Source organism: Camellia sinensis, chromosome 8 (assembly GCF_055761805.1).
Source record: "Camellia sinensis isolate YWXY chromosome 8, ASM5576180v1, whole genome shotgun sequence".
Classification (NCBI taxonomy): Eukaryota; Viridiplantae; Streptophyta; class Magnoliopsida; order Ericales; family Theaceae; genus Camellia; species Camellia sinensis.
Window position 1 is genome coordinate 9903707 of NC_138968.1, and position 27718 is coordinate 9931424.

At 33.3% G+C, this 27718-nt stretch overlaps 3 protein-coding genes across 4 annotated transcripts; 1 reads left to right on the forward strand and 2 right to left on the reverse strand.

The window, feature by feature from the left end:
- Positions 1-2095: 2095 nt before the first annotated feature.
- LOC114259216 (two-component response regulator-like APRR5) lies at positions 2096-7192 on the reverse strand. The gene is made up of 7 exons (XM_028199225.2): positions 6588-7192; positions 4723-4884; positions 4486-4616; positions 4049-4376; positions 3594-3936; positions 2779-3466; positions 2096-2628 (listed from the first exon to the last, which is right to left on the reverse strand). Exons 1-7 carry the CDS (start codon positions 6796-6798, stop codon positions 2497-2499), a joined length of 1995 nt encoding a protein of 664 aa, XP_028055026.2. The 5' UTR covers positions 6799-7192; the 3' UTR covers positions 2096-2496.
- An 11831-nt stretch (positions 7193-19023) lies between these two features.
- On the reverse strand, positions 19024-22414 carry PTAC15 (plastid transcriptionally active 15). The gene is made up of 2 exons (XM_028199224.2): positions 21034-22414; positions 19024-20931 (listed from the first exon to the last, which is right to left on the reverse strand). Exons 1-2 carry the CDS (start codon positions 21329-21331, stop codon positions 19658-19660), a joined length of 1572 nt encoding a protein of 523 aa, XP_028055025.1. The 5' UTR covers positions 21332-22414; the 3' UTR covers positions 19024-19657.
- LOC114259214 (uncharacterized) lies at positions 22312-26351 on the forward strand. Of its 2 annotated transcripts, none has more exons than XM_028199222.2 (6): positions 22312-23220; positions 24056-24218; positions 24343-24519; positions 24607-24690; positions 25559-25643; positions 25777-26351. In XM_028199222.2, the coding sequence occupies exons 1-6, from the start codon at positions 22940-22942 to the stop codon at positions 26214-26216; spliced, it is 1230 nt and encodes a 409-aa protein (XP_028055023.1). In that variant the 5' UTR covers positions 22312-22939; the 3' UTR covers positions 26217-26351. The 2 variants fall into 2 exon arrangements, with proteins under 2 accessions (XP_028055023.1, XP_028055024.1); XM_028199223.2 differs by having other exon boundaries at positions 22448-23220; positions 25562-25643.
- Positions 26352-27718: the final 1367 nt, after the last annotated feature.

Sequence of the window (27718 nt, forward strand, 5' to 3'; positions counted from 1 at the left end):
GAGATTTGCTTAAAATATAAATTATTTTTTATGATTTAAAAAATTACAAATATCCTTTTGTCATAATTTTTTATTTAACAGAATTAACTAAAAAAAATAAAATTCTTAACTGTTCTCCTATAAAATAATAAAATTATCTAAATTATAAATTGAAATAAATTTATGATATCATTAAAAATTGTTAATTAACTTGACAATTTATTTATAAAAGAGACCATTTATTCTGAAATTATAAATTTAGAGAGCAAGATGTAATTTCTAAAATCATAGCGAACAATTTATATTTTAAGCAAAATTCAATTTGTAATTTATCCTTTCATGTATTATTAATTTTTCTAGACCTCCACCTTATTCCAAATTCTACCCTCATCTCTAAGATTTGAAATCCTAACCTTAGCGCCTACTTCCTCCTTTGGCAGTCAGTATTGCCACATAGTCCCACCCCCCACCTCCCATCACCACTTAGCCCTTCATATCCACAATCCTATCCTGCCCATTCGTAGCGTCCCTGCCACCCCCTTCCCTTAGCATGTGCACCACTATGCACCACCTCAACACTCTTTCCCTCCCTCCCTACCCACCACCGCTATAATTTTTCCTTCTCTCTTGCGTGCCATTCTTTCTTTACAATCTCTCTATCTACCAAAATTGTTGGAGAGGTTGAGGGGGTGGCGGCATAAGGCAGGGAGGGAGGGGCTATGGGAGCCTCTATTTACACACCACCTTTCATCTTAAGGCACACCATTAATTAGTTTAATTTTTATTACAATATTAACTTGATGTAAAATGACTACAAAGGACAAAAGACAAAGAACTATGATACACACCTTTTGCAAAATTACCATAAGAGACTATAATGAATACAATACACACCAAGTACCTCAAACATTACTTGCGTATCTTCTCTCTAAAGAATCTAAAAATCCTAAAACAAAAACTAAGAACCCTTAAAGAAATAGGATTTGTTAATGCACTATGTCGTCTCTTTAAGGCAGTGGGTGAAATACGCAAGGGTCATCCATTGCTGAAAATGAAATAGAAAACATTGAAGGATAAGTCCGTTCGGAAGTACAGAGCCGAACTATTCAAATTTTGTTCGACACTCAAATTTCGAACATATTGAAATTGTTCGACAAACTAAGTCTGAATAGTTTACTGAAGTTCAACACTAAAATGTCGAACATATTGAATTTGTTCAACAGATACAGTCTGGACAAAAGGTTAATGTTCGATAGACCAGTGTCGAACGGTTTGCAAAATCAATCTTTCATATACAATGTCACTAGTTCGCAAAATCAAACCTTCATATACAATCATGGCAAGGGAAAACGTACATAAGACCCTTAAATCTAAGCAAAATGAGAATTCTCATCTACTGTATCTCCAATGTGGAGTTGTTTCCACCGGAGTCTTTGATGAAACAAAGAATGAAAGAGAATAGGTCTTCACTACTGGTGTCTTCGATGAAACAGAGAATGGAGGGGGAAAACGAAAAATCGTGGGTAAGGTGTGTGAGTAAGGGTGAAGATGAAAGATGTGAGTGAGGTGTGAGAGTAAGGGTAAAGATGAAAGACTGTGGTATGTATTAAGCAAATTTTGTATTTATCAAATTACTAAATGTGTGCCCTGAATAGTGGTGTGCCTTAAAATGAAAAGTGGCGTATAAATAGAGACTGTTGCTAAATGAAGGTGGTGGAATAAAAAGGAGTAGGATGGGGCCTTCAGAAGAGGAGAAAAAGGAGATGGAGAGGGGCAATGGTTGGTGGAATGTGGTTGGGTAACAGACTGGGTGGTGATGAGGTTGGGGGTTGGCAAAGGTAGGTGGGGAGGCCAGGGGTGGTTGTCGTGGGTTGTATATGGGGTGACGGTGGAGGGTAGGAGCAGTTTGATTTGGGAAATTAGGATAGGGGTGTTCTTTTTGGGTGGTAATATTGTTTTTTGCGTAATACATTTCTCTCCCTTGATGTCTTTCGTTAATCATTAAAAATGAAACCTGCTAATGAACACTATTTGACAAGGAACCACGTCGGTTGTTGTGATTGTGACTAACAAAACTCCATGTGCAGTGACTGCAGACCATTGGTTAACAGTCAAATTGAACAAAAAAGAAAATGATTAGTTGGTTAAATCCAGCTCTAGTTATTAATGAAAGAATCCAAGAGTTACACTTGAGTTTGTGTACTAATTGATGTATGAAACAAGGATAGAATGCACATTTATATTAACAGAAGAGGAAAGATTATCTCATACAGCCCCTTCGTAAATATAGAGAATGCCCTATCAAAAATTACAACACCATTCTACAAAAATTTATAAAAAAAAAAAAAAAAAAAAATATTATGTATATATGTCAGACAAACAAGCTAGTGATGTTAGCATCCTACAGATTTCTGTGAACCATTATCGCCTCTTTGAGATGATCTGTCTGAACCAATCTAACATCTTCAACTACAGTAGCTTCCAAATGCTCCTCTTGTTTAATGAAGTTGAGACTAGCTAACAATCTAATGAATTGTCACAGTGATTGTCAGTTTCTAGAGGTGCCAGTTCAGCATGCACTTGGCGAACGAACTGCCCTTTCACTCGAGGACGCTGCTCTGCCAGTTTTTTCCTGCTTTCATACCGTACCTGTGAACAAGTTTCAGATTATCAGATTGTAGCATTCGGGTAAGTTGCATCTAATCTACAACAATGGAGGTACTTAGTTATTTCACATATCTTTCACTAAACCAAGGACACTAAATAAAAATTCTAACCAAGAGTAAAACGATAATATACCTTTTTCTCATAGCATCTTTCTTTCCGCTTCAAACGGAATTTGTTTAGAGCTGCTTCTCTCAAGACAGATCGATGGCAGTTTATATCATGAATAGGGAAACCATCTTCATTCCCACTCTCCGCAGCAGCCCTGATGACTGGAACTTGATCAACATTGCCATTGCAGAAACTGTTACTTGCACTCTGATCAGTGGCAGACGAAAAATATCGTTGATCCTCTGAGGATTCCAACTTCTGCATCTGCTTGTGCTCAGTTTGGTTTGCGAAATTGTTGCCATTTTGATCAACCAAGCCATGAAACTGCTGAGAGTTTTTGGTTTCAAGATTGGATGAATGAAATGCACTCACTTGAACGGATGGCTCAAGATGGCGAGCTGAACCTGGACTCTGCACCGGTGATAGGCTTGATTGTGTACAAAATATTGGCGGCACTACAGAACCATAGGCAGTGCATAGACTGTCAAATCTCATACCCTTCACTGGAATGGGAAACGGTGTCTGTTGATGGCAAGGAAAATCAACTTCAGCTTGTCCAGATTGACCAGTGGCCAGAGAGAGCATATTTTTCTCGGAGTTATAGTTAAGGGTTTGATTGGATAATTGTCTGTCAGAATTATTCCCAAGATCTTTCTGTTGATTACATATGCTTGCCGATGAATGCAGTGGTTGCAATGCCCTGTTAATGTACCTGGCATTGAGGATCATTGAGTTAATTAAAAAAGTCACATAAGAAAATAAAATATTTATTATATATATATAAATAAATAAATAAATAAAAAATAACAACCACAGAAAATCCAAGTATCAGAACTCACAGAGAGAAGGCTGATGCATCAGAGTGGTTTAATGTATTCCTTTCATCACTAACTTGATTTACAGACCCACTTGGGTGAGATCTCAAGGAAAGATCCAATAGCAGTGAAGAATCAACCATGTTTGTACCATTATTTGAACCCGAGTTTCTGTAACTGCATTTTGCGTAGTTATCAAATGATCCAATTAAATCAATGGCTTCTCTAGCAGAGCTGACTAGTGCACGGTTGTTATCACAAACTTCACTGATAATATTAGCATGCTCCCTTTCACTTTCGGTTTCCAATTCTATATACTCTCCCTGAGTCATTGCATTTGCATCCTTGTAGGTATCCACCACCAACCCTAATTTAACAAATGTACACAACAAAACGTCAGTTGTTTTCCACCTGATACTCGAGCTTCTAAACACATCAAGAAGATACAAAATGGACAAAAAACAATTTAAGTATTTTACCTCTATCTTCACAATCCTGCATCGGCAATTTCCTACTCGATTTGACACATTCTTCATGATTCTGTATTTCCATGTCACTCACTGGAGATTTACTCCACTTGGGTAGTGAGAGGTCCTGCACATTTTGTGTGTATACTCTCTCTGCTTCTGAATCTGGCTTTGTACAAGAGCTCTGAGCGTCACTACCTTTCTCAATGCATTCCCTATTTCTCTGAACACAGGCCATATAACCACTTGAATGATTACTGGTAGCATTGTTTTCAGCTGTGGCTTCAACTTTTTCTTGTGCAACACTGTCATCTTGGGGGCCATGTCCACCACAAGCTGACTGATCGAAGAACATAAAAAACCAAGATTTGATCAGAATGTTGAATTTTAAGTTACCAAGGAAACAAATCAAAAGATGTAAGCCAGAGATGAGTAAGGATTAAACATACAGCTTGTCTCCTCCAAACATGTTGCCACAGGTTCCTCAGCTCATTTTTTCGCACAGGCTTGACAAGAAAGTCTGCAGCACCTCTCAACATGCATTTATAAACCGTGCTGACTGAATCATGCCAAGACATCACTGCATGATCAGGAATGAAATATTAGACTACCATAGATTAAAATCTTCAGATAAATGGAAATTTAATCAATGGTAGACATCCAAGGGTTTGCATTTGTTATCGTACTTATAATGGGAATGTTTTTGCAGATATCGTGCTCCATTATCAAGGTAAGAAGAGCGAACCCAGAGATTGATGGCAAATCAACTTCAGTCAGTATAAGGTCTATGCTATTGGGTTTTCCTTTCAGTGCCTCCCATGCCTTTAAGCCATCAGAAACAGCAGTAACTGCCCAAACAGAAAATATAAATCCAAATTAGTTCCCAGATCGACATGCCTACATGAATTTAATCAAAATGAAAACAAAAAAAGGGTTTGAAACAAGTAACAATAATCACATAAATGGAAACAAGCGATTGGAAGTTCATGTCACCATGTATTACATTGGGAGTAGATGGTTAAAAAATTTTCATTGTATTTGGTTTGAGTTTTTTGGATTAAGTTTTTTGAAAATTGAGTTTTTTAGTTTTTTGATTTTTGTGTTTTTAGTGAATATTTTTAAAATTTTAAACATTTTTTTTACTTTTTTAGATGCACCTTACTTAGATGTATCCAAAAAGTACAAAAATTTTGTGAAAAATATTTTTAAAAATTAATAAATACATAAAAATATAAAAAATGTACTGAATTCTCGTATTTTTTTTGTATTTTTGGTATTTAGTGAATTTTTAAAACGTTTTTTTCAATTTTTTTTTTTTGACTTTTTAGGTATATTTATGTTGGATATGTCTAAAAATTAAAAAAATTGCTTAAAATATTAAAAAAATCAGTAAATACAAAAAAATACGGAAAATAAGAAAGTAGAATTTTCTGAAAAGTGTTTTTGAAAAATAATAACCAAGCAAGGTAAGGATTAGGTGTGCCACAATATCTTTATTTCAAAATATATAATCATTATAAATGGCCCAGTTCTAAACAAATAAAGAAAGAAAACACTGCTCAAAAAAAGTAGAACGCATTAAAGTGTAGTAATTCTGATCTAGGAGAACACTGTGTGAGCTTTTCAGGAGCATTACAAGTTAAACCTAATGACTATAAAGATTGAGAAAACCCTTGATATTTTGTGATGGTTGTTGATGGCCATTAAAAATAAAAAATAAAATCTTGAAATTGCAATTTAATAAGAAAGTTGGTGCAGACCTAACCTGTACATTAATTATTGTTTGGCTAAAGAGATCTCAAGGATTATCTAAGAGATGCTTTTGATGCATTTCATACATGAATAAATTACCTACTCTTCTTGAAATATAACTGTAAATTCACAACTCAGAAATTAGTACAAATAGTTAGGGCATCTCCAATCCATGACTCAAACCTATATCAAATTTAACTTTGGGTAAATCACTCAAAATACACTCCAAGACCCAAACTTGTACCGAATTGAGTTTTACTCAAACTTTTACCCAAATCAAGGGAGACTCAAATGTTTGCTCAAAATTTACCACTCTGCAATTAGTGAAGCTTCTACTAAAAATTTATGCTTAAATCCGAGTTTGGCCATCAGAGTGGATCATATCAAATAAAGACAATTTTTTTCCCCCCTTGTATGACAGGTACTTTGTGATTCTCTTTTTTTATGATAGAGTAGAGTTTAGCCCTTTCAACAAAAAAATTCATGAGTTTTCTCCTTACTAGTTCTGTAGAATTCAAAATTTGTCAAATCTTTATGAACCAAACACATCAGATCATTGTCCTATTGTCCATCAAAGCTGAAGAAACTGAGAATCGAAGCTAAACACAGTTGGTCATGCCAGATCGAGCAAAGGTCAAACAATCAAAAAACCCATCTCACAAAACCTTCATCATCCTCAACAAAGCATACAAAACTCCAATTTTCAAACCCATAACCAATACCTATCAATAACTCAACACAACAAACCCCACAAACACATAGTATGCCAAAAAAAAAATGGGAATCAACTAAAACTAACCTTTGTAACTACATTTCCTGAGAAGTGCAGCGACAATCTGGCGAGTCGAATCGTCCGATTCAACCAACAAAACTCTCAGAACCATCTTCGGAAGAAACCTCTCCCACCTCACCACAGTCGCCGAACCATCTTCCTTCTTCTTCTCAATCATCTCTGTTTCCATCACTTCCAAATTCACACCTTCGTCACTAATCATCACTACTTCACCCATATCTCTCTCTCTCTCTAAATTGTATTGTTTCTCTCTCTACAATTCCAGATTACAGAGAGTTGTTGTTGTTGTTGTGAATGTGAAGCAAAAAGTCTAATGGAGCCTCATCCTTTTACTATGAATTTTTGAGAGCTAAAAATATCTAGCTCCAAGTGTCTGTATCCTCCAATAAATTTAGAGGAATGATTGGACGGCTGAGATTGAATGATGACGTACGAAATGAAACAAGAACCGCCTCAAATCGAACGGTGATGGGAAGCTTTTAAAAATCTAGAAAATATCTGGAAGTGGAAGTGTCTACGTGTATGGCCCAAATTGGCCACGTCGACTCCTTTTTTAAAAAAATCAAAGGGTGAAGGGTCATTGGCCTATCTTGTCTTGGGTTTTGATTTTCAATTGGTGGTCCAAATTTTATAGGTCAAATATATAGAGCTTAAATCTAGCTAAAAATATAACACCTTTCATTTATGTTTTTAAAATTGATTTTTGATTTTTTGTTTTTAGTTTTTTTTCTTTGTAATTTAAGATACATTTAATGTAAACGCAACTAATAAATAATAATAATAATAATAATAATAAAAGATATCTTAAAAAAAGTTCAATAAAATACAACATTGTATGCAATTTTTGCAAATTCAAATAATTACCACTTGAACATTATTTAATGTTGAAATTTGTGTAAAAATTATTTTGAAATTAGTGAAAAGATTACCAAACGGTTCTATTATGTTATGTTTAGTCAGAGAATTTAAAAAGAGAAAGAGAAAATGTGTATAAAATTAAGTAAAATATTGGCATATTTTATTCACGTTCACCTACATTTCTTTTTTCCTTTTCAAATAATTTTTTAAATCTCTCAACCAAACACACCATTAATGATAGCCCTAAAAAGCAATAAAAAAAATGCAAAAAAAAAAATAATAATTTCATATACTTTTTACATATCTTAAAATAATTTTATAAAATTTTTAATACATTTTAGTACATATTTTAATATTTTTTAAATAAATAAAAAGTGTATGAAATAAGTAAAAATTATACTAGTTCTACTCTCTCTTTTTTCTTTTTTCCTTCTTTCTTTTGTTGTGCTTTTGAGGCACTTATTGGGGGTGTTTGGTGTAAACTATAGGGGTGATTATAGTTTATTTTAATTTGAAAATGTGTGTCAGATTATGTGTTATAGCTTCTATTTTCTGAGTATCATCTTTTATTTTAAATATCAAATTTTAGGTAGAAATAACTTAAATAAGTTGAGAAAAATTGATTATTTAAAAATTGGGAAAGATGTGCATTTGGTTTCTGTTTTCTGAGTATCATCTTTTAGCTTATAATAAGTTACACCAAACATCACCATTAAGAGGAGTTATAAACTTTTGTTTTAATAAATATTTAAAAGGTATTTTATTTAAGATGTGGCAAAAAAAAATATTAAAATTTGATATTTAAAATAAAATAATATAATAAAAACAAGTCAAATATTACATTTGTAAGTAGAAGAAAATATATATGATTTATTTATTTGTCTTTAAAAATGACCACAACCAGAGTTTTTTATAAGGATTATTTACATGTAAATTTCTTAAATTATTAAAAAGTATTATTTTGACACAATAAATTATAGAAGTATACAAATAGACCCTTTAAATTATTAAAAATATTACTTTATTTCATAAATTATAAAAATTTACAAATAAACCTCTTAAATTATTAGTACATTTCACTTTAATCTCATTAGAGATTTAATTTGTATATTTTTATAATTTTAAATATATATTTATACGCTTTTTTAATTTAAAGAATAAAATACTATTTCTAATAATAATCTTTTTTTATGATCCAAAAATTGGAGCATTTGGGATATTTTTCTTTGGGAGTGGGTCCCAATTGGGAAGATATTTTTGGGTGAGAAACTTTTATTATTATTATTTGGAGCAACTTGGGTGGAGAAAAGTTGAAATATCAAACGATAGGATGGCACACACTGACACGATCGAACTCTTAATTTGTGGCTTTCAAGTTGTCGAACCCCAAATCCCCACTATCTATTTCTATTTCTTCGGACACCTATCTTCTGTTTCCTTACTCGCACGCCTTGTTCAAACCTTCATACTCGCTGTTTTATTGGATGCTTATCTGTACGTCATATCATCAGATTCCTAAGGAGTGGTTAATGTTCCGCTGTCTTATTGAATTACCAGAATACCCTCGCTTTGGGTACACGTGGTTGTTTATATTGGGCGAGTAGCAATGGGTATTGCACAGCAGTGATTGGGATTTGGATGAAAATATCTAAGATGAGAAAGTCTCGTACGATTGGTGGATTGGGGGGCGGATCTTTTTCTTCGCTGGGGTGCATTCTATGAACGGTCGGTATTAAATCACGTTGCTTTTAAATATATCATGAATCATGCTTCATGTAGTACGACTTTTTTTTTTATTGTTATTTAGGATTTTAATTAACAACCACTAGCTGACATTACACCTCCTCCTACCTGTTACACGTTCAACATTCTGTTATGTGGGCGCATCTCCGCCGTTTAGAAAATATTTTGGATAAATTAAACTTTCAAAAATACTTGAGTCGCTCAAATTCTCTGACTTTCATGGCTTTTAGGCTAAGTTTGGCATGAGACAAAAAAGATAAAAAGTCAAAAAGTCACTATCCTATTTAAGTCACATCATCTTATTTAAGTCACATCACCTCTCTAACACATCACTTCAAACCCAACCCAAACCCAACCCATATTTCATAAAAAGTCAAAAAGTGCACTTATTTAGTCTTCCCAAACTAGGCCTTAATTGGTTGGTGATTAGTCATTTTGATTTTTTTTCTCTCTCTTACACAAATGTGTGGAGATAGTGGGGTCTGTAAGAGGACTACGGAGTTGTTTGTCATGTCTTAAATAAGTGTACTTTTTGACTTTTAAATTAAAAAGTTAAGGAAAAAAATATAGTTATTTAGGTTAACTTTTTGACTTTATATAAAAAAATATGTATTAAAAAATTATATAAATTAGTGTGCAGTTAGAGTGTATGAGAAGATTTGAGGGTGAGTTGTACGGCTGTCAGGTCTGTAAAGGGGAATAGATGGTAAGAGTAATTGTCTACTTTTGGGCGTTGCACTAGACGTTGTTGTTCGGCTCTTGGGGGCATCACGGGTCCCGTTTTGATAATCTGAGTCGTTCAATGTATAGAACTCGTTGAGTACTATATGCCTGTAAAAAATTACGTTAATCGGATATCGATAGCTATCTGATCAGATTTATTGTTTTCCCAATCGTTAATTATAACACCTTTATTTTTTATACAAAATTGATTTGATCATATAGTTATCGATATTCGATCAATGTAACTTTTTGTAAATATATAGCACTCGATAATTTCTACACATTGAACGGTTCAGATTATCAAAACGGGACTCGGGATGGGTCCCCACGGGCCGAACAGCAGTGTGTTAAACAACCACACCCCAACTGTGCAATTTTTGTTATACAATCGCAGCACAGATCTGATTTCGTTAGATTGATGTGTTGGTGAATAATGATAAAATTAATTTTTAAATTTTTTTTTGTGAATAGTGATAACTTTTTGAGTAATTTTTTGACTTTTTAACTTTTTTATGACATGCTAAACTTGGCTTAATTAAACTCTCCTCCCTCGGGTTTGTAAAAATATGTAATTAATTATATATATTTATATATATATTGACATTCTAATTTACATAATAGTTAAGTTTTTCCATTAATAATTCATAACTGATGTTGTTATATTTTTTATTAAAATATATATTTATTTTTATTTATTTTAGTGTTTATGCACATTTGCATTAATTTTGACCGCTTTCACATTAATTTTATTTTTAGAAGGGAGGTTATTTTTTACAAACCTTGGGGGAGTACAATTTATCCGAAGTCAATTTACTCGAAGTATTTTATATAACGGATTCGGTAAATTAGTCTTGAGAATTCACTTTTTGCTCAGTTTGAAATGTTGAGTGTTAGGGCATATTAAATCTCGGTCCTATTTTTTACTAAATGTCAATTAATTAGTAAAAATGTGAAACCATATCGTCTTAACCACATGACATACATATTACATAAAATACTTTTTCATCCACTATAATAGGTCACATGGTGGACCCATGTCACTTTTTATTTATTTTTTTCTTCAAGTTGAAAGGTTATAATAAAAAAATAGAAGTTAATCACCTTTTTTCAAATTTAAGATAATTATTATTACATTTTACATTTTAAGTTACTTCAGATCCACTAGTTATAATCAGAAAATTGTACTAACAGACTAATACAAACTCTCGAATAAATAAATAAAAAGTTATGAACAACTCTGCAAACTACACCAAATAACACCAATTTAAGTTATTGCATAATATTTTCGGATAATTATTTAAAAAGTCTAGAATATCATGTGATATTGTTTAGTGTTCACAACTAATAACTTAATGAAAATTATGTGAGACAATGGTTTGTTTTGAAAAGTACGTTAAAAATTAATTTTTTGATTTTATTTGATTTTTTTTAAAAGAACATGTAAAAAAATAACTTTTAACCTGTTTGCCAAAAGAGGCCAATATCTATAGGCTTACTCTCTTGTCACAACTAGTGGACTCGACTTGATGGTCTAATCCATTAGAGTGTAGAGGTAAGCTTAACCTTTCTATTTTGGAAAATGAATTTTTTTAATAACTGTTTGAGTAAAATATGAAATGGAAATTTTTGAAGTGTTTAAGAGTGGCTTTTTGTTTTTTTTTACCCCCCCCAAAAAAAAAGTAGAGAGAATGGGAGGAATCTTTAATTTTTTTTATATGAATTTATTTACATTTTTTAACTAAAATCTTTTCTTCCTAAAGATTATCGGCTATACTCAAACAACAAAAGAGTTTCAAAATATGTTTAAACTTGTCTTTTTATATGATAAGTTGATTTTGGTCGTATATTTAAAGAGTTGATCATGAGTCAAGCTCGAATTATTTAATTATTATTAATTTTTTGGGCAAATTATATTAATGATTCCTATAGTTTGGGTCTTGTGCCACTGTGGTCTTGACTTTTTAATTGAGACACATTTGATCATAAATTTTGAATCTTATTCCAAATAAGGACAATTGAAGATACCATTGCTCAATTTTAAGGACAAAGTCATCAATTCAATAAAATATAAACTAATTTGACAAAAATAAATGTCAAAAAAATATTTTTGAATTTTTAAAAATTATTTCTACCCACTAAAGATCAAATTATGTAAAATTGATAAATCTTTTAAACATTTATTTATTTTACTAAATTAATTTTTATTATGTGTTTTGATAATGATTATGTAATGTGTGGTTGTTTTTATTTTTATTAAATTAGTTTTTATTTTTTCAAAAGTCAAATATAGTGACAACTTTGATATCTTTATTAAACCCATCCATTAAATCAAAAAATCCAAAATTAAAAACATTTCATATATTAATATCGATTACACATTAAAAACCTAGCAACTACTCATTACATTATCATCATTCATACACATAATAAAAATTAATTTGGTAACATAAATAAACTAATAAATAAATGTCTAAAAAATTTATTAGTTTTACATAATTTTATCTTTGGTGGGTAGAAATTATTTTTAAAAATTAAAAATATTTTTTTGACATTTAATTTTTTTCAAATTAGTTTATATATTATAAAATTGACGACTTTGTCCTTAAAATTAAGCAATGGTATCTTCAATTGTCCTTATTTGAAACAAGATTTAAAATTTAAAATCAAATATATCACAATTGAAAAGTTAAGAAGTCAAGTGATACAAATCTCAAATTATACAAACGGTTAGCGTAATTTGTCCTAATTTTTTTTTTTTTACAGCTCTGGTGGCTTAATTGTTCCTGACAGGCGAATCAAGAAAGTGTTTTACTTCAGAAATTTCCCTGATAGCGCACCACCATTCATTAAGAAACTTCATACAAGAGGTGAATGTTCACCGTCCATTTAGAAGATTGCCACTTTTCTAAACTTGGATCTGCTTCATTTCTCTTTATTAGAATGCTTGTGGCGTTGTAATTATTATGCTCACTACGTCAAAATAAGGTATTAATAGTGATTTTTTTAACGGTAATTTTTGTTACTATTGTTAAAGATATAATTAATGGTAGGGGTGAGCAGCGGATATACCGATCCGTCAAAACCGACCGAACCGAACCGATCCGCCGCATTTTGGACGGATGCGTGATGACGAGCGGACGATTGCGGATTGATTTTCTCCAATCCGCCAATTTGGCGGACGGATGGCGGATTTGAGATTTATTTGGCCGCAACCGAACCGCCAAACCGCCAAACCACAAGCACCCTTAGTAATTTATTAGATTTTGTGTTTTCAATTTGTTTAAATATTATGTTTGTGTTTTCAATTGAAAAAGAGTTTAAATATTCTGTTGAAAAAAAGTTTTCAACTTGAATATATTTTTTGAATTGAAAAAAATAAAGGTATTATTTATCTATATTTTTTAGTTTTTAAATCTAAATCCAAAAATAATAAATAGAAAATATGATATATGCTGGTTGGTTTTTGTTTTCAAAAACATATATAACAATACAGAGACATCCAATCTCTACTACTGTTCTGTTCATAGTTTTGGTGGTTTAAATTGTTATTATATTTTAAGAACCACAGATTGTAATACTTTATGTGGATGAATCATGCTGCGATTATAATATGTGGATGAGGCATGCAGTGATCGTGATATTCTAAAGTTTTAAACTTGCTTTCTTTAGATAAGACATACAGTGATTGTAATACTTTTTTAAGTCATTGACTGTCATACTTTCTTTCTTTTTCTTTTTTTTTGAGAAAGTGCACAAGTTGAATTATGTTGAAAATTTATAAAATTTTAAACCGCCAAACCGATTCGCATCCATCCGCCAAACCGCCAATCCGCTCAATCCACATCCGCCGGATTGGCGGACGGATGCGGATTGATTTTTTCCAATTCGCCAATCTGGCGGACGGATAGCGAATTGGAGGTTCCGTGGCCGCAACCGATCCGCGCCCACCCCTAATTAATGGCGATAATGAAACCGCCGTTAATATATCTTTAACGGCGATTTCGTTACCGCTGTTAAAAAAACTGCTACTAAAGCTCTCTTTTAACGGCGGTAACGAAACCGCCGCTAAAGTCCTCTCATTACCGCCATTAATGACGGCGGTCTTTGCCAACAGAGCTCCGGCGAAACTCCGGCGAGTGGTGACCACGCGCGACTAGAGGTTGAATATGACCATCTACAATAAAGCAAAAGTAATGTTTAAATACTTATTTAGGGAATATATTTTATATAAAGTGGCTGTGATGGAGTGGTTGGCATGCTTAGATTAGAGGTCAAGGGTTTAAGACTTGGGGGTACAAAAAGAGAGAATTATTTTTTAAAAAATTTGAACCTATTTACGGCGGTAAAAAATCGCCGTTTTTAGTTCTATATTACTGTCGTTTTTTGTCAACTTTTAATAACGGCAATTTATCCTTTTACAACGGTTTACCTTTTCCGACACGAGTATAAACGGCGGTCCTAAATTACTGTCGTTAAGGCTTTAACAGCGGTTTTACATTTTTTAACGGCGATAAAAAACCGCCGCTAAAGCCCAATTTTGGCGTAGTGGTTGTTCTTGATGCTGCAATGCTTGTCAAATATGAATTTTTTTTTGAAGAAGAGGAAATTGCCGTTCAAGATTGTACTCCCACTATGATGCACCGCTTTATAGACAAGAGTTAAATCTTAAATCAATTATTCTCCGTCTAAAAAAATTGATCATATAATTGAATACAATTCTCTTAAAAGAGTGAGACTTATATATTTAATGAATCATACTTTACATAAAAAGCATTGTATTCAATTCTATAATAGAATTTTGTCCACTTCAAATTTTTCATATGTTTGTGCTTTCACTTTCATTTGTTCTCAATGCTAGAACTCTATATGGTTCGCCTTAAATTAAGTTGTTTTATCTAGCCACGAAAGCTTACATCTTTCAAGCATTTAGGCTTTAATTAACACCCTCTACCAAACACACATCCAACATATATGTTCAACATTTTGTCTTTTCAACACATGTTTGCTATATTTAATTAGGCACATACCAAAAAAAGTTGTAGTTAGTTAGACTCTTGCACATTTTCTTGAGAATTTTGTTTACATTTTAAACGTGTTTATTAATAAATTTAAAAATTGATATATATTTATTAGGCTAATTACACAGACCTCTTCTGAAATTTTTGATATATCAATCTTTCCTCTGATTTTTTAAATTACACTATCTTTTTTACTTTTGCTGAACGTATATGCATATTTTTTGTCATTTGTCCATTAGAGGTGATAATAGAATGCTGTTACATTAGTAATTTTTTGTCTCTTAATATCAAAATTACCCGTATTCCCAATACTTCACCCCCAAAATGTTTTCTCACAACCAAACACTAAACTCAAACCAAGTGCATAGAGATGCAACATTTAATTTAAAACTTAAAAATAAAATTAAAAATAAGAAAAGTCCTATGGACTATGTAAGCATTCATGATTTCTCAAAATAGAAGCATCAAAGGCAAGCAATGAGTTGTAACTCAGTTAATTTGAGTTGAGAGATGTGAGTTATGTAAGCAATCGGGGGTAAGAAGATAACAAGACTTAAACCCAGGACTTATCATACACTTCGCACCACTCAATCTCAGCTAAGCTCCTTGGTTTTTGCAATCAAAACCTTTGTAGCCATACAAAATGTTCTTTTGGTGTGTCACTAGATAAACAAATCAACGAAGCATCACGTACTCATCTTGAAAGAGAGTTTGAGAGACAACTTGGAAGTCTGCACAAGCCACCCAACCTCCATAAAAGCAATCAACAATAAGAGGGATACTAGTTTTGCAATGCAAATGAACCAACAGACAGGGCACTGCTGATGATCTTTCCTATGCCATAATTGCTTCATGAAAACACGCAAATTCAGGAAATCATTGCCAATGTTTTTGCAACAAGTTTCCAGTTTATTGATCCAATTTAAGTACAAAAAGAACCAAATCAACGAATCCACATAATTATGGAAACATTTTTACAGAGGTTTCCTCCCTCTTAACACGCAAAAAAGTCAATTCCGTCCCTGAGATAATTTCAAAAATGCTAGATAGAAAATACCCAAGTAGATTTTCTGCCACACCGCCTCCCATCTTTTTGAAGTTCAAGAAGTTATCTACTTCTCTATTTTAGGCGAACAGTGATTGCTTTGTCGAGTGTCTCCTTTCCAGCTAATTGAGAAATATTCATATTCTTGTGCAACTGAAATGGTTAGAGAGAGCTTCAAGCAAGTCTTGAAGAATGCAATGTAATAAATTGACACACTGAAAAATTTAACCATGTATGCTCATCCATCCTTCACTGTTCAATCACAAAACTGGACTTCTCTTCTTCTACTTATCCATTGAAAATTAGAAAATTAAAATTGAAATATTGGAGGCTTGGGGGTTAGAAACCCCATTTTTCTTATGTAATATATAGATTCTTTCTCAAATTTTTCAACCAAATACAATATAAAGGAGTATAATTTACTCAAAGTATTTTACGTAACGAGTATGACAAATTGTTCTTGAAAAGTCACTTTTTACTTAGTTCGAGATGTTGAGTGCTAGGCCATATTAAGTCTCAGTCCTATGTTTTATTGAAGGATTGTTTAGCATAATCACTTATTTGGATTATATCATTTCTTTATTTTTTTATATATTTTTTCGTAAAAAGTTAAAAAATTTACTTATTTAGATTATCACAAACAACCCTTAAATGTGAATTAATAAGTAGAAAAGTAAACCCATGTCATTTTAGCCACATGCCATACCTATTACATAAAATACTTTCTCATCCACTATGAAGGTAAACCCATGTCATCTTAGTCACATGGCATACCTTCTCATCTGCTAGAAAGGTGAACTCATGTCATCTTAGCCACATGACATACCTATTACATAAAATACTTTATTATCCATTATAAAGATAAACCCATGTCATCGTAGTCACGGGGCATACCTTTTCATCTGCTAGAAAGGTGAACCCATGTAATCTTAACTCATGTCACTTCTTAAATTTTTTTTTTCAAGTTCAAAGGTTATATTAAAAAAAATAAGAGTTAAAATCACCCTTTTCCAATTTTTAGATAATAATTATTATTTTTTACTTATTTAAGTTACGTTAGATCCATTAGTTGTAAGCAGAAAATTGTACTAAACAAACTAATACAAACTTCCAAATAAATAAATAAAAAGTAATGAGCAACTCTATAAACTACACCAAACAACACCAATTAATTAGGTTGTTGCATAGTGTTTTCAATTAACTATTAAAATTTTTTAGAGTATTATGTGATATTATGTGGTGTTCACAAACTAATAATGTAATGAAAAATAAGTGAGACAATAATATCTATAGGCCTACTACCTTGTCACAAATAGTGGACTCGATTAGATGATCTAATCCACTAGAGCCTAGATGTAAGCTCAACCTTTGTACTTTGGAAAGTGGCTTTTTTTAATGGGTGTTTGACTAAAATACGAGATAAAAAAATTTGAAGTGTTTAAGAATGAATTTTTGATTTTTTTACAAAAAAAGAAAAAAAAAATGCAAAAAATAGAGAGTGAAAGGAATCTTTAATTTTTTTTGTGTTTTTATATTGCTTTTTAAATTTTTTAGTGACTTTTTGCCTAAAATCTTTCTTCCTAAACACACCTTAAATATAAGATTACCGGTTAAGCTCAAACAACAAAAGAGTTTCAAAATATGTTTAAACTTGTCTTTTTTATATGACAAGTTGATTTTGATTGTGCTTTTAAAGATTTGATCATGAATCACGTTCGAGACCTAATTGTTCCTGCTAGGCGAATCAAGAAGTTGTTTTACTTCAAAAATTTCATGATAGGGCACCACCATTCATTAAGAAACTTGTAACTTCATAGAAGAGATGAAAATTCCATTAGAAGATTGTCACAAAGTTGGATCTACTTCATTTGTCCTTAATATAATGGTTGTAGTGTTGTAATTATTAATGCTGTTCTTGATGCAGCAATGCTTGTCAAATATGATTTTTTTTTTAACAAGAGGAAATTGCTAAATATAATTGATAGCTTCTGTACTCTCACCATTATGCACCACATTATATAGTTACATCTTAAACCAATTGTTCTACGTTTACAAAATTTGATCAAATAATTGAATACAATTCTCTTAAAAGGTGAGACTCGTATATTTAATAAGTCTTACCTTACATAAAAAGAGTTGTACTCAATTCTATAACAGAATTTTGTCCACTTCAAATTTTTCATATGTTTGTGCTTTCACTTTCATTTGTTCTCAACGCTCGAACTCTATGAATGGTTCACATTAAATTAAGTTATTTTATCTGGCCACGAAAGCTTAAATCTTTCAAGCATTTAGGCTTTAATTAACACTCTCTACCTAACACATATCCAACATATATGTTCAACATTTTGTCTTTTCAACACATGTTTGTTATATTTAATTAGGCACGTACCAAAAAAAGCTATAGTTAGTTAGGTTGTTGCATATTTTCTTTAGAATTTTGTTCATGTTTTAAACGTGTTTATTAATAAATTTAAAAATTGATATATATATATTTATTAGGCTAATTACACAGGCGCTACTCTGAAGTTTCTGACACAGACCTTTCCTTTGATTTTTTAAATTACACCATCTTTCTTAACTTGCTTTGTCATCTGTCCATTAGAGTTTAGAGATTATAACAGGATTCTGTTACATTAGTAATTTTTTCTCTTAATACCAAAATTACCTTTATTCCCAATGCTCCACCCCCAAAATGTCATCTCACAACCAAACAATTGACTCAAACTAAGTGCATAGAGATGTAACATTTCATTTAAAACTTAAGAAAAAAACAAAAAAAAAATGAAGTCCTATGGATATGTAAGCATTCATGATTTCTCAAAATAGAAGCATCAAAGCCAAGCAATGAGTTGTAACTCAGTAAATTTGAGAGATGTGAGTTATGTAAGCAATCAGAGGTAAGAAGATAACTAGACTTAAACCCAGGACTTATCATACATTTCACACCACTCAATCTCAGCTAAGCTCCTTGTTTTTTCAATCAAAACCTTTGTAGCCATACAAGAAGTTCTTTTGGTGTGTCACTAGATAAACAAATCAACAAAGCATCACATACTCAACTTGAAAGAGAGTTTGATAGACAACTTGGAAGAGTGTACAAGCCACCCAACCTCCATAAAAGCAACCAACAATAAGAGGGCTACTAGTTTTGTAATGCAAGTGAACCCACAGACAGGGCACTGCTGATGATCTTTCCTATGCCATAATTGCTTCATGAAAACACTCAAAATTCAGGAAATCATTGCCAATGTTTTTGCAACAAGTTTCCAGTTTATTGATCCAATTTAAGTACAAAAAGAACCAAATCACTGAATCCACATAACTATGGAAACATTTTAACAGAGGTTTTTCCTCTCTTAATAATGGCTACCACACAAAAAAGTCAGTTCCATCCCTGAGATAATTTCAAAATGCTAGATAGAAAATACCCGAGTAGATTTTCTGCCACACTACCTCCCATCATTTTGAAGTTCAAGAAGTTATTTACTCCTCTATTTTAAGTGAACAGTGATTGCTTTGTCAAGTGTCTCCTCTCCAGCTAATTGAGAAATATTCATATTCTTGTGCAACCGAATTGGTAAGAGAAAGCTTCAAGCAAGCCTTGAAGAATGCAATGTAATAAACTAACACACTGAGAAATTTAACCATGTATGCTCATCCATCCTTCATTTCTATTCAATTGTCAATCACAAAACTGGACTTCTCTTCTTCTCCTTATCCATTGAAAATTTTTCGGTTGATTCACACAAGAGCTTGTTAAGGGACATCCCTTCTCCCAAAATCTTCTTCTTTGCTTCATACCTATGCTTAATCCTGCTATCAAGCTTGTAACCAAGAAATGCAGGAAAAGCCAATAGCTCTCCAACTTCACGACCCATCTCATCAATCAAGTAATCAATCTTCTCCTCCAAAGATTCATGATTGTATTGCAGGATCTGGGGATGCTTCTTGCTCATGGCAAGAATGTCATCGCAAGATAGCCCATAGTTCAAGAACAGCCCAATCACCTCCTGCAAATTCTTGGAACTGGATCTAGTCACAGCTCCCATTGCCATTGCCAAATCCTTCGTTCTATTTTCATACCCAATCTTCACCAAAAAAACCAGCTTGTACGCAAGGTTCCCACGAAACGAAAGGCTTAGAAACAAAGGTGCTTTGATCAAGAATTTAAAGATATCATGGGAATTCAACCCACATTGCTTGAGAAAATCTATTCTAGGATGCAATTTCCTCTTCCTGCTAGCACTAAACAAATTTGGATACACAAGAACAATCCTAAAAATTTCTTGATCAATTAAGCCAGCAAACGATCTGAAGAACTCAACGTGATCTTTTAAATGTTCTGCAGTGTACGCTAAAATTGCAGGGAGTTTACGCAACACAGTTCCTGTGGCATCCTCATCTCCCCCACTAAGCTCAATGAGAAACCCAATTCTCGGAAGTAGCTGACTGTCCAGATCATAATTGAGAATAGCTGGTCGTCGAACAATTAAATCAATGCCGCCAAAATGGTTCAAATAAGTGATTGTTCTTTCAATTTCTTCAATTGACTTGAGACACAACGCTTTCATAAGATTGACATTGTTAAGAACATGAACAAGCTTGTCTTGGGTAATTCCATGACGAAGAAACAATCTAACCTTTCGCTCAAACCCCAGAAAGAATCTGGGTTCTGTCGTGTTAAAAAGCCGCTCGAGCTGGGTAGGTTCGATCTTGTTTTCTAGATCATCCCGAACAAAACATATCAATGAATCAACTTCTTTTTCTGTAAGTAAATCTGGGTTCTTTAATATCATCCGACAAAGTGCGAATCCACTGATTCCGATTTGCCGCAGAGATTGAATCCGAGCACGTATAAAATTAAAAGGTCTGAATCTGAGACCTGGGTTTTTCTCCAAAAGTAGTTCAGTTTCTCTCTCGTCAATTCCGATTTCTCGGAAGAGTGAGAACAAAGTCACATCTAGGGAAACAAACAGAAAACAAGCAATAGTCAAATAATTGATGTAATGTGCAAGTTTATGCAGACAATGTGTTTGAGATTAGGCCTCTAAGAGTTACTTACCCATTTCAGTGAGAAGATTAAGGGAAGAGTTGTTGTTGCTTGTACTGTTGCATAGTGAGAGTATAAGATTTGAATTTTGAAGAGCCAATTTTGGGATAGATAACCATCCATGGTGATGTAAAGATGAACAAGAAGTAGAAGGAGATGTGGAAAGAGCTCTTGGTGGAGGGTTTAGGGCGCGAGAGATGGAACAAGAAATACACGTAGAAGTAGAAGAAGAAGAAGAAGAGTTTATGGACATGGCTGAGACAGAAACCATTTCTGGGTAGCTGTGGAACGAACTGAGTGGTCTCGTCATTCCTGCAGAGATAGATGATGATAAGCTTCTTCGTTTGTGATTTTGCGCGTAGTTTTCCTTCAGAACGGAGCGCGAGTGATGCGATGAGAAAATTGAGTCACTCACCGTGGAGCAAAAACGAAGGCCCAAATGAGGCTCGGCCCATGAAGGACGGTGTCAAGTCAACCAATCTACAAACCCAGCACAAGATACAAAAAAAAATGAAAGAAAAAATAAAATAAAAACATATATAGGGCTTAATCTCAGCTTGTTGCATTAGGCCCACTCGTTGGCCATCAAAAGTGACCCCACAAGCAGCTCGAAATCCTTATTAACTTAATTTTTTACTTAAATAACATACTCAATGGATTTTATAATATAAACATTTGTAATCATTGAAATAGATTTGGAATAATTCTCCATAGACTCACAACAGTTATGTGTTATGAATCATTTATAAAAAAAAATCAAATTAATGAGGATATTTGTAACATTATTACAAGACCACAATTTTTTTGGTAAAAAAATAAATAGATCTCATAATTTCAATAATTTTGTAAAAAATAATTGGAATATGATAGTGGGACTACGTATACGTCATTAATCTAATTTTTTTTTATATAAACGATATGTTCAACAAATCTTATAATATGAACAATTTAGACTATCAAAATGATTCTAGCTTATCTCTAGTTAGAGATCAAGACTCCGCTCCGTAGGCCTACTTTTTGGGCCAATTTCAATGATCGAAATCGTTCACATTTTAGTGTTTCATCGAGTACATTATCTCTGTAAAAAAGGTTAAGTTAATCGGATAATGAAAATTACATGCTCAAATCAATTTTGTATAAAAAAAAAATAGATGATAAAAAAATAAATAATTCATATAAAACTAATTTAAACACGTAACTGACATTATCCGATCAATTTATTTTTTATAAAAATAATATACTCAACAAATAAATTCTCAAAACAGACGGAATGGTTTAATTTTAATCTCCAACTTCACCCATCAAAACAAACTCAAAAACAATTCCTCACGAATCTCACAATAGTTGCTGGTGTGACCCAGATCCAACAGCATGGTCCAATATGAGTTGTGGGCTAGTATAGAGTAAAAATGAAGGAATTCAAGATGAGGTTGACCAGCAATCCCAAAGCTTGGCACATTCCGGAAGCGCTTGGCACAGATCCATTTTGGATAAGAGTGACACATACACTGTGGCGACCACAAAACCATTTGCTTTGCTGCTTCCTCCATGTCATATCATATCCGTTCCAAACACCCACGGACAGAGAGAGAGAGAGAGAGAGAGAGAGATACTATTATAAGTTGCTATGGCGGAACAACAGAGGTAGGTAGAGGATATAGAGAGAGAGACTATTATTTCTTTGTTCTCTTCCTCTCTTTTTCCTCCTCATATCCTCTCCCCCAATACCCCTAGTCTCTCAAAAACTCGAGACTATATCATCATATTCCTCTCTCTCTCTTAATCTCCGCTTAATTTTGCTGAGGTTTTTATTGCAGTTCTATCTTTGTTCCCTGCGTTGATTAGGGTTTTTTTTTTTTTTTTTTTGCTTGGATTTTTGGAAGCCATCACTATATTGGGGAAGTGTTTATAGAAAGAGATGTTGTTTCTAGTAGTTGCTGCGTGTATTGCGTTTCTTGCTGGGGTTTTGGTTGGATGGGTTTGGAAACCCACATGGTGGAACTTTAGGGTTCATGATATTAATGGCGAATTCAGTCGTTCGACACTGTCTTCTTCACCGTCTGTTGTAATTTCTTCCCCTGTAAGTAGTCTTGGTTCGACCCAGAGCTTGATTTCGAGGTTTGAATCTACTGCCATGAAAGATGGGTTGTATAAGGACCAAATTTCTTTGCCTTTCACCGAAGAAGACACCAATTGCAGGTAATTTTTTGTAGTTAAGAGTTCAAAACTATATATGATGTTAATTTGAATTTGTTCAGTTCATATAATGATTCAAACTAGTTAGATAGAACTCGCCCTTAAAAATCGGCTTGCAAGTAGATAGTGTTCAAGAGGTTTATGTTCACATGGCGGTACCCTCAATTTAGAGTCGATTTCAACAGTGACTTGATAGTAGTTCTTTCCCTTCTACAGGCTTCACTCACCTATCAGTATTCAACACTTGACTTGATTGTGATTCTTTCCCTTCTAGCGGCTTCACTTACATATTACTAGTATTTAACAATTTAGGAAGTATCTTAATCCAGACCATACTCAGCGTGGTATATAGGCCCCTTTGCTGCTCAAACCACACCTATCAAATATTCGACACTTTAGCAAATATCTTAATCCAGACCATACTCGGCGTGGTATATAGGCATCCCCTTTGCAGCCTGAATCACAAAATTGCACCCCATCTAATACCAAATGATGGAAACTGCTTAGGTACAACTCACCCTCGAAAACCGGTTTGCCAGATGGGAGTGCCCAAAAAGGCTTATATTCACATGGCCAAACTCTTGTTTTACTAATGTGAGACAAGTTAGAATCGTAACAATTTTCCTCAAAATGTCCTACTTTAGTGTCGGTTTCAATGACTGCAATTAGGAATTACTTGATTGATTGATGCCCAAATTTAGCTCCAAGATGACCTTATGGAACATCTATACATATGCCAAAACTTGTATGTTCATGATTTATTCATAACATAAGAGAAGAGATGAAAATTCAAAGAATTATGCAAAAAACTCATGACCGCGCATTGTTACTTGCCCAGTTCATTGCAGCTGAAAAAAGAACAGTCCGTTGTGGTGACAGAAGAGGATTTAGAACATTTATGCAATCTTGTTGAGAGGAAAGATGGAGGTCCCCCTTGGAAACATATGATGGACCATTGTACCCCCACTATGAGCTACCAAGCATGGCAAAGAGATCCAGAGGTGTGGCTTTCTCCATTTAAAGTTCTAGCTAATTATTATCACTTAACCAATCATTGGCATTTTAAAGTTATTTTGGATACATTTTTTTATATCACTAAGGTGTCTAATTTTGGATATACATTAGACCGGTCCTTCTCAATATTGCACAAGAACTGTCTACGAGGATGCGACCCCTGAACAATTAAGAGACTTCTTTTGGGATGATGAGTTCCGATTGAAATGGGACAACATGATTGTACATTGTGCTACTTTAGAAGAATGCAAAACCACAGGAACCATGGTAGTGCATTGGATCCGGAAGGTGAGACTCTTAAGATTACGTTTAGTTGTCATAATTCAATTGTTTTGACCACAAACACTTATCTTTCCTAACTGTTATTTGCCACAGTTTCCATTTTTTTGTAGTGACAGAGAGTATACAATAGGCCGTCGAATATGGGAATCAGGAAGATCGTATTACTGTGTGACAAAGGTATGTGAAGGAAAATATATACTTACATTGCACTTCTTGAGGAGTAATGATATCTTCTGTCAAGAGCTGCTCATCTCGAGTAAAACTTAAGGTCAAGCTAGGTGGTTTAGTTGACAGAAGTTTGAGCACATTTAAAGGAAAATGAACGATGAGTCAAGCTTGTACAAGTTGAAGACACTAAAATGGGAAGGAGGTAGCTCCAAATGGTCATCCTATGAACGGATTGTTTTTAATCCGAATCCATTAACAAATTTCCAACTCGTCAATCGTTAAAATCTGAATCTGTTTGATCTGATTATTGTTGGATTGGATTTAGATAAATCTTATCCGATTTGATTTTTCGTACTTTAATTTTTGTATGTATATACATAGAACTATATTTTTAGAATAATGGGCAACACCAATAACAACAACCAAAAAATAAGAAATTGAAATTCCAATTAAAAAAAATAAAGTTTTATAATAAATTAGGTCAAGTCGATTGTTTGGATCGGATACCTGGATAGCCCTGATTTAGATTTGAATTATCTGTTATTGGATTTATCATAATGGGTTCGGATTCGGATCAAACTTTTTTATAATCAGGTTATGCCAGATCCAATTCAAATCCGATTCGTTGACAGGCCTAGGTCATGCATGTCCTGAAAGATTCAACACATTTGAAGATTAACAAACAATCTTGGATGGAATAAGAGGAACCATTTTACTTTCAACACACAGTTGGAATAAATTTCTGTGAATGAATACACAAGACAATGATTTTGATGTCAAGTGGAAATTTTTGCTGTATACTCTTGGTTTTTCATTGTAGTTATCCAGCTTGATAATCTTTCAAAGTTCTAAGCTGGCTATCTATTTTTTCCTCTAGCAGGGAGTGCCCTGCGCTTCTGTTCCAAGGCGGGACAAACCAAGACGTGTCGACATTTACTATTCAAGTTGGTGCATTCAAGCAGGTACATTTAGCGTTTTATTTAAATTGCTAAGAGACTGCTAAATTGAGTATATGCCTCAGTATGCTGTGTAGTTTTATACTGTGTTAGGTTGAATTTTCAACAATTTGGGGTTTTTTTGGTGTAAATGAACCAGTGGCGTCAAAGAAAGGGAGTGAACTGCCAAGTGCTTGTGAGGTGATACTTTTCCATCATGAAGATGTGGGTGTCCCAAAGGAAATTGCAAAATTTGCAGTAAGGCAGGGGATGTTGGGAACTGTCAAGAACATCGAGCGTGGTTTACGTGCCTACCAGAAGGCCAGATCATCAGGGGCACCACTCTCTCAGTCTGCAATTTTGGCTGGGATCAACACAAAACTTAATCCAGCATACTTGAAATCCTTGGAAAGTGCTGAAGATTCATCGGAGATTGAAGTACCCGGTTCACCTGAGAACCCTGGGGGTCTGATAATACCAAAACTTGTGATTTTTGGAGGGGCTATTGTCCTTGCTTGTACTCTTAATAGGGGCCTACTGAGTAAGGCGATTGTTTTTGGTGTTGCCAAAAGGTTTGGAAACATAGGAAGGAGATTATAGGATGGAAATTGTATGTGACCACAAATTGCTGTAGTTTAGTGAAAGAGAACATAAATGTCCTTGTTGAAAACATAAATTTTTGTTTTAGGTGGCACACTGTTTTTTGCTCAATCACACTATGTTCGGTTTCTTGTCTGGTTTGGTTTTTACATTTCTATTGTTTGTCAGAACTCACCTATGATATTAGTAATCCATCTCCAAGTTCCTGAATATATATGAACAAAATTAAGATCCTCATAATTGTATAACAATTTAGACTAAGAAAACAAAAATCATTAATACGGGTTTAGCTAATAAATACTTTTTATTCGTTTCAAAATCATTTCGCCATTTCCAAGATTTGTTTTTGAGAATCAATATATCAAAATAAGACGATAGTTTCAAAAGAGTGAACGCTATCCAACTCCAATGCTAACCTCAGTCTCCTCTCAAGTGCCGGTTGTCCTGATGATGAATTTCCTTCCTTGCTTTTGCTCAGACTCTTATTAGTTATTGCCAGCGAAGTGTCCTTTCGGTGGTCCACCTTCCCATCATTCGCCGGAAGACGAGGAGGAGCCCAAGAAAGGCCAACCTTATTGCCGGGTAATGATTCGGCACAGAGGCCTTCGAATGAACTGAAAATTGACGTCAACATACTAGCCAGATGTGGTTGTGGAGGTGATTCTACTACTATGTTCCAATGGATTGCTCGAATACAAATTTTGAAATTTTTCTTATATGATCATATATAAATTTTATCGAGAGATCTTAACTAATAAAAATATATATATTAGACCTCCTTACTATCCAAAATTGGACATGTTCTACTAAATTTCCGAACTTTTTACATCTTTTAAGAGGTGTTTATGTGATGTAACTAAAAAATTTACTTTTTGACTGATAAGGTATTTAGGTTTATATTTTGACTTTTTAATTTATTTTTAAAAATTAAAGAAACTAATGTGCCTGAAAATTTTCTCTTTTTTAATTTTTATTATTAGTAATTTTTTTAAAAAAAAAACTTTTGTGATCAGCTAAAAAGTAATTCAAATTTTCCAGTCTCCAAAAAATATATATAGATATTAGATTTAATAAAGTCAAAAAAAATCACTTAAAAAAAAAAAAAAAAAAAAAAAAAAAAAAAAAAGGTAAATCTCAATTGAAGGTATTGACCAACCACTGCCAATTGAGCTCTGATTAACATTTTTCATGAGACTTCCATTCAATCCAACCTCAACAAAGTGAATTTTAACTGATTAATGTTATAAGTATTAATTGATATATCAATTAGTATATTAATCGATGATGTAACATAATTTTAGATGTTTTAGACATTTATAATTTGTATAATGGGTGTGTTAACTACATATTTTGTATAAGTCAATCGCAACTTAACATGTGGCTTGTAAAGGATAATCTGGAGAATCAATACAAGTCTCCAGTTAGCAATAGACACGTGACAGTTTATATTATTAACAATGAATCTGTGCAGCATTGGGGCAGTTAGAAGGCGCAAGGTGATG

Coding starts and splice junctions, on each gene's coding strand:
- LOC114259216 (XM_028199225.2), bottom strand. CDS start 6,798: ATGGGTGAAGTAGTGATGATTAGTGACGAAGGTGTGAATTTGGAAGTG. Junction 4,885..6,587: donor CAGGAAATGTAGTTACAAAG/GTTAGTTTTAGT, acceptor CTGTTTGGGCAG/TTACTGCTGTTTCTGATGGC. Junction 3,467..3,593: donor GATGCATCAGCCTTCTCTCT/GTGAGTTCTGAT, acceptor CCTCAATGCCAG/GTACATTAACAGGGCATTGC.
- PTAC15 (XM_028199224.2), bottom strand. CDS start 21,331: ATGACGAGACCACTCAGTTCGTTCCACAGCTACCCAGAAATGGTTTCT. Junction 20,932..21,033: donor TAATCTTCTCACTGAAATGG/GTAAGTAACTCT, acceptor TTGTTTCCCTAG/ATGTGACTTTGTTCTCACTC.
- LOC114259214 (XM_028199222.2), top strand. CDS start 22,940: ATGTTGTTTCTAGTAGTTGCTGCGTGTATTGCGTTTCTTGCTGGGGTT. Junction 24,520..24,606: donor TAGTGCATTGGATCCGGAAG/GTGAGACTCTTA, acceptor TATTTGCCACAG/TTTCCATTTTTTTGTAGTGA. Junction 24,691..25,558: donor CGTATTACTGTGTGACAAAG/GTATGTGAAGGA, acceptor TTTTTCCTCTAG/CAGGGAGTGCCCTGCGCTTC.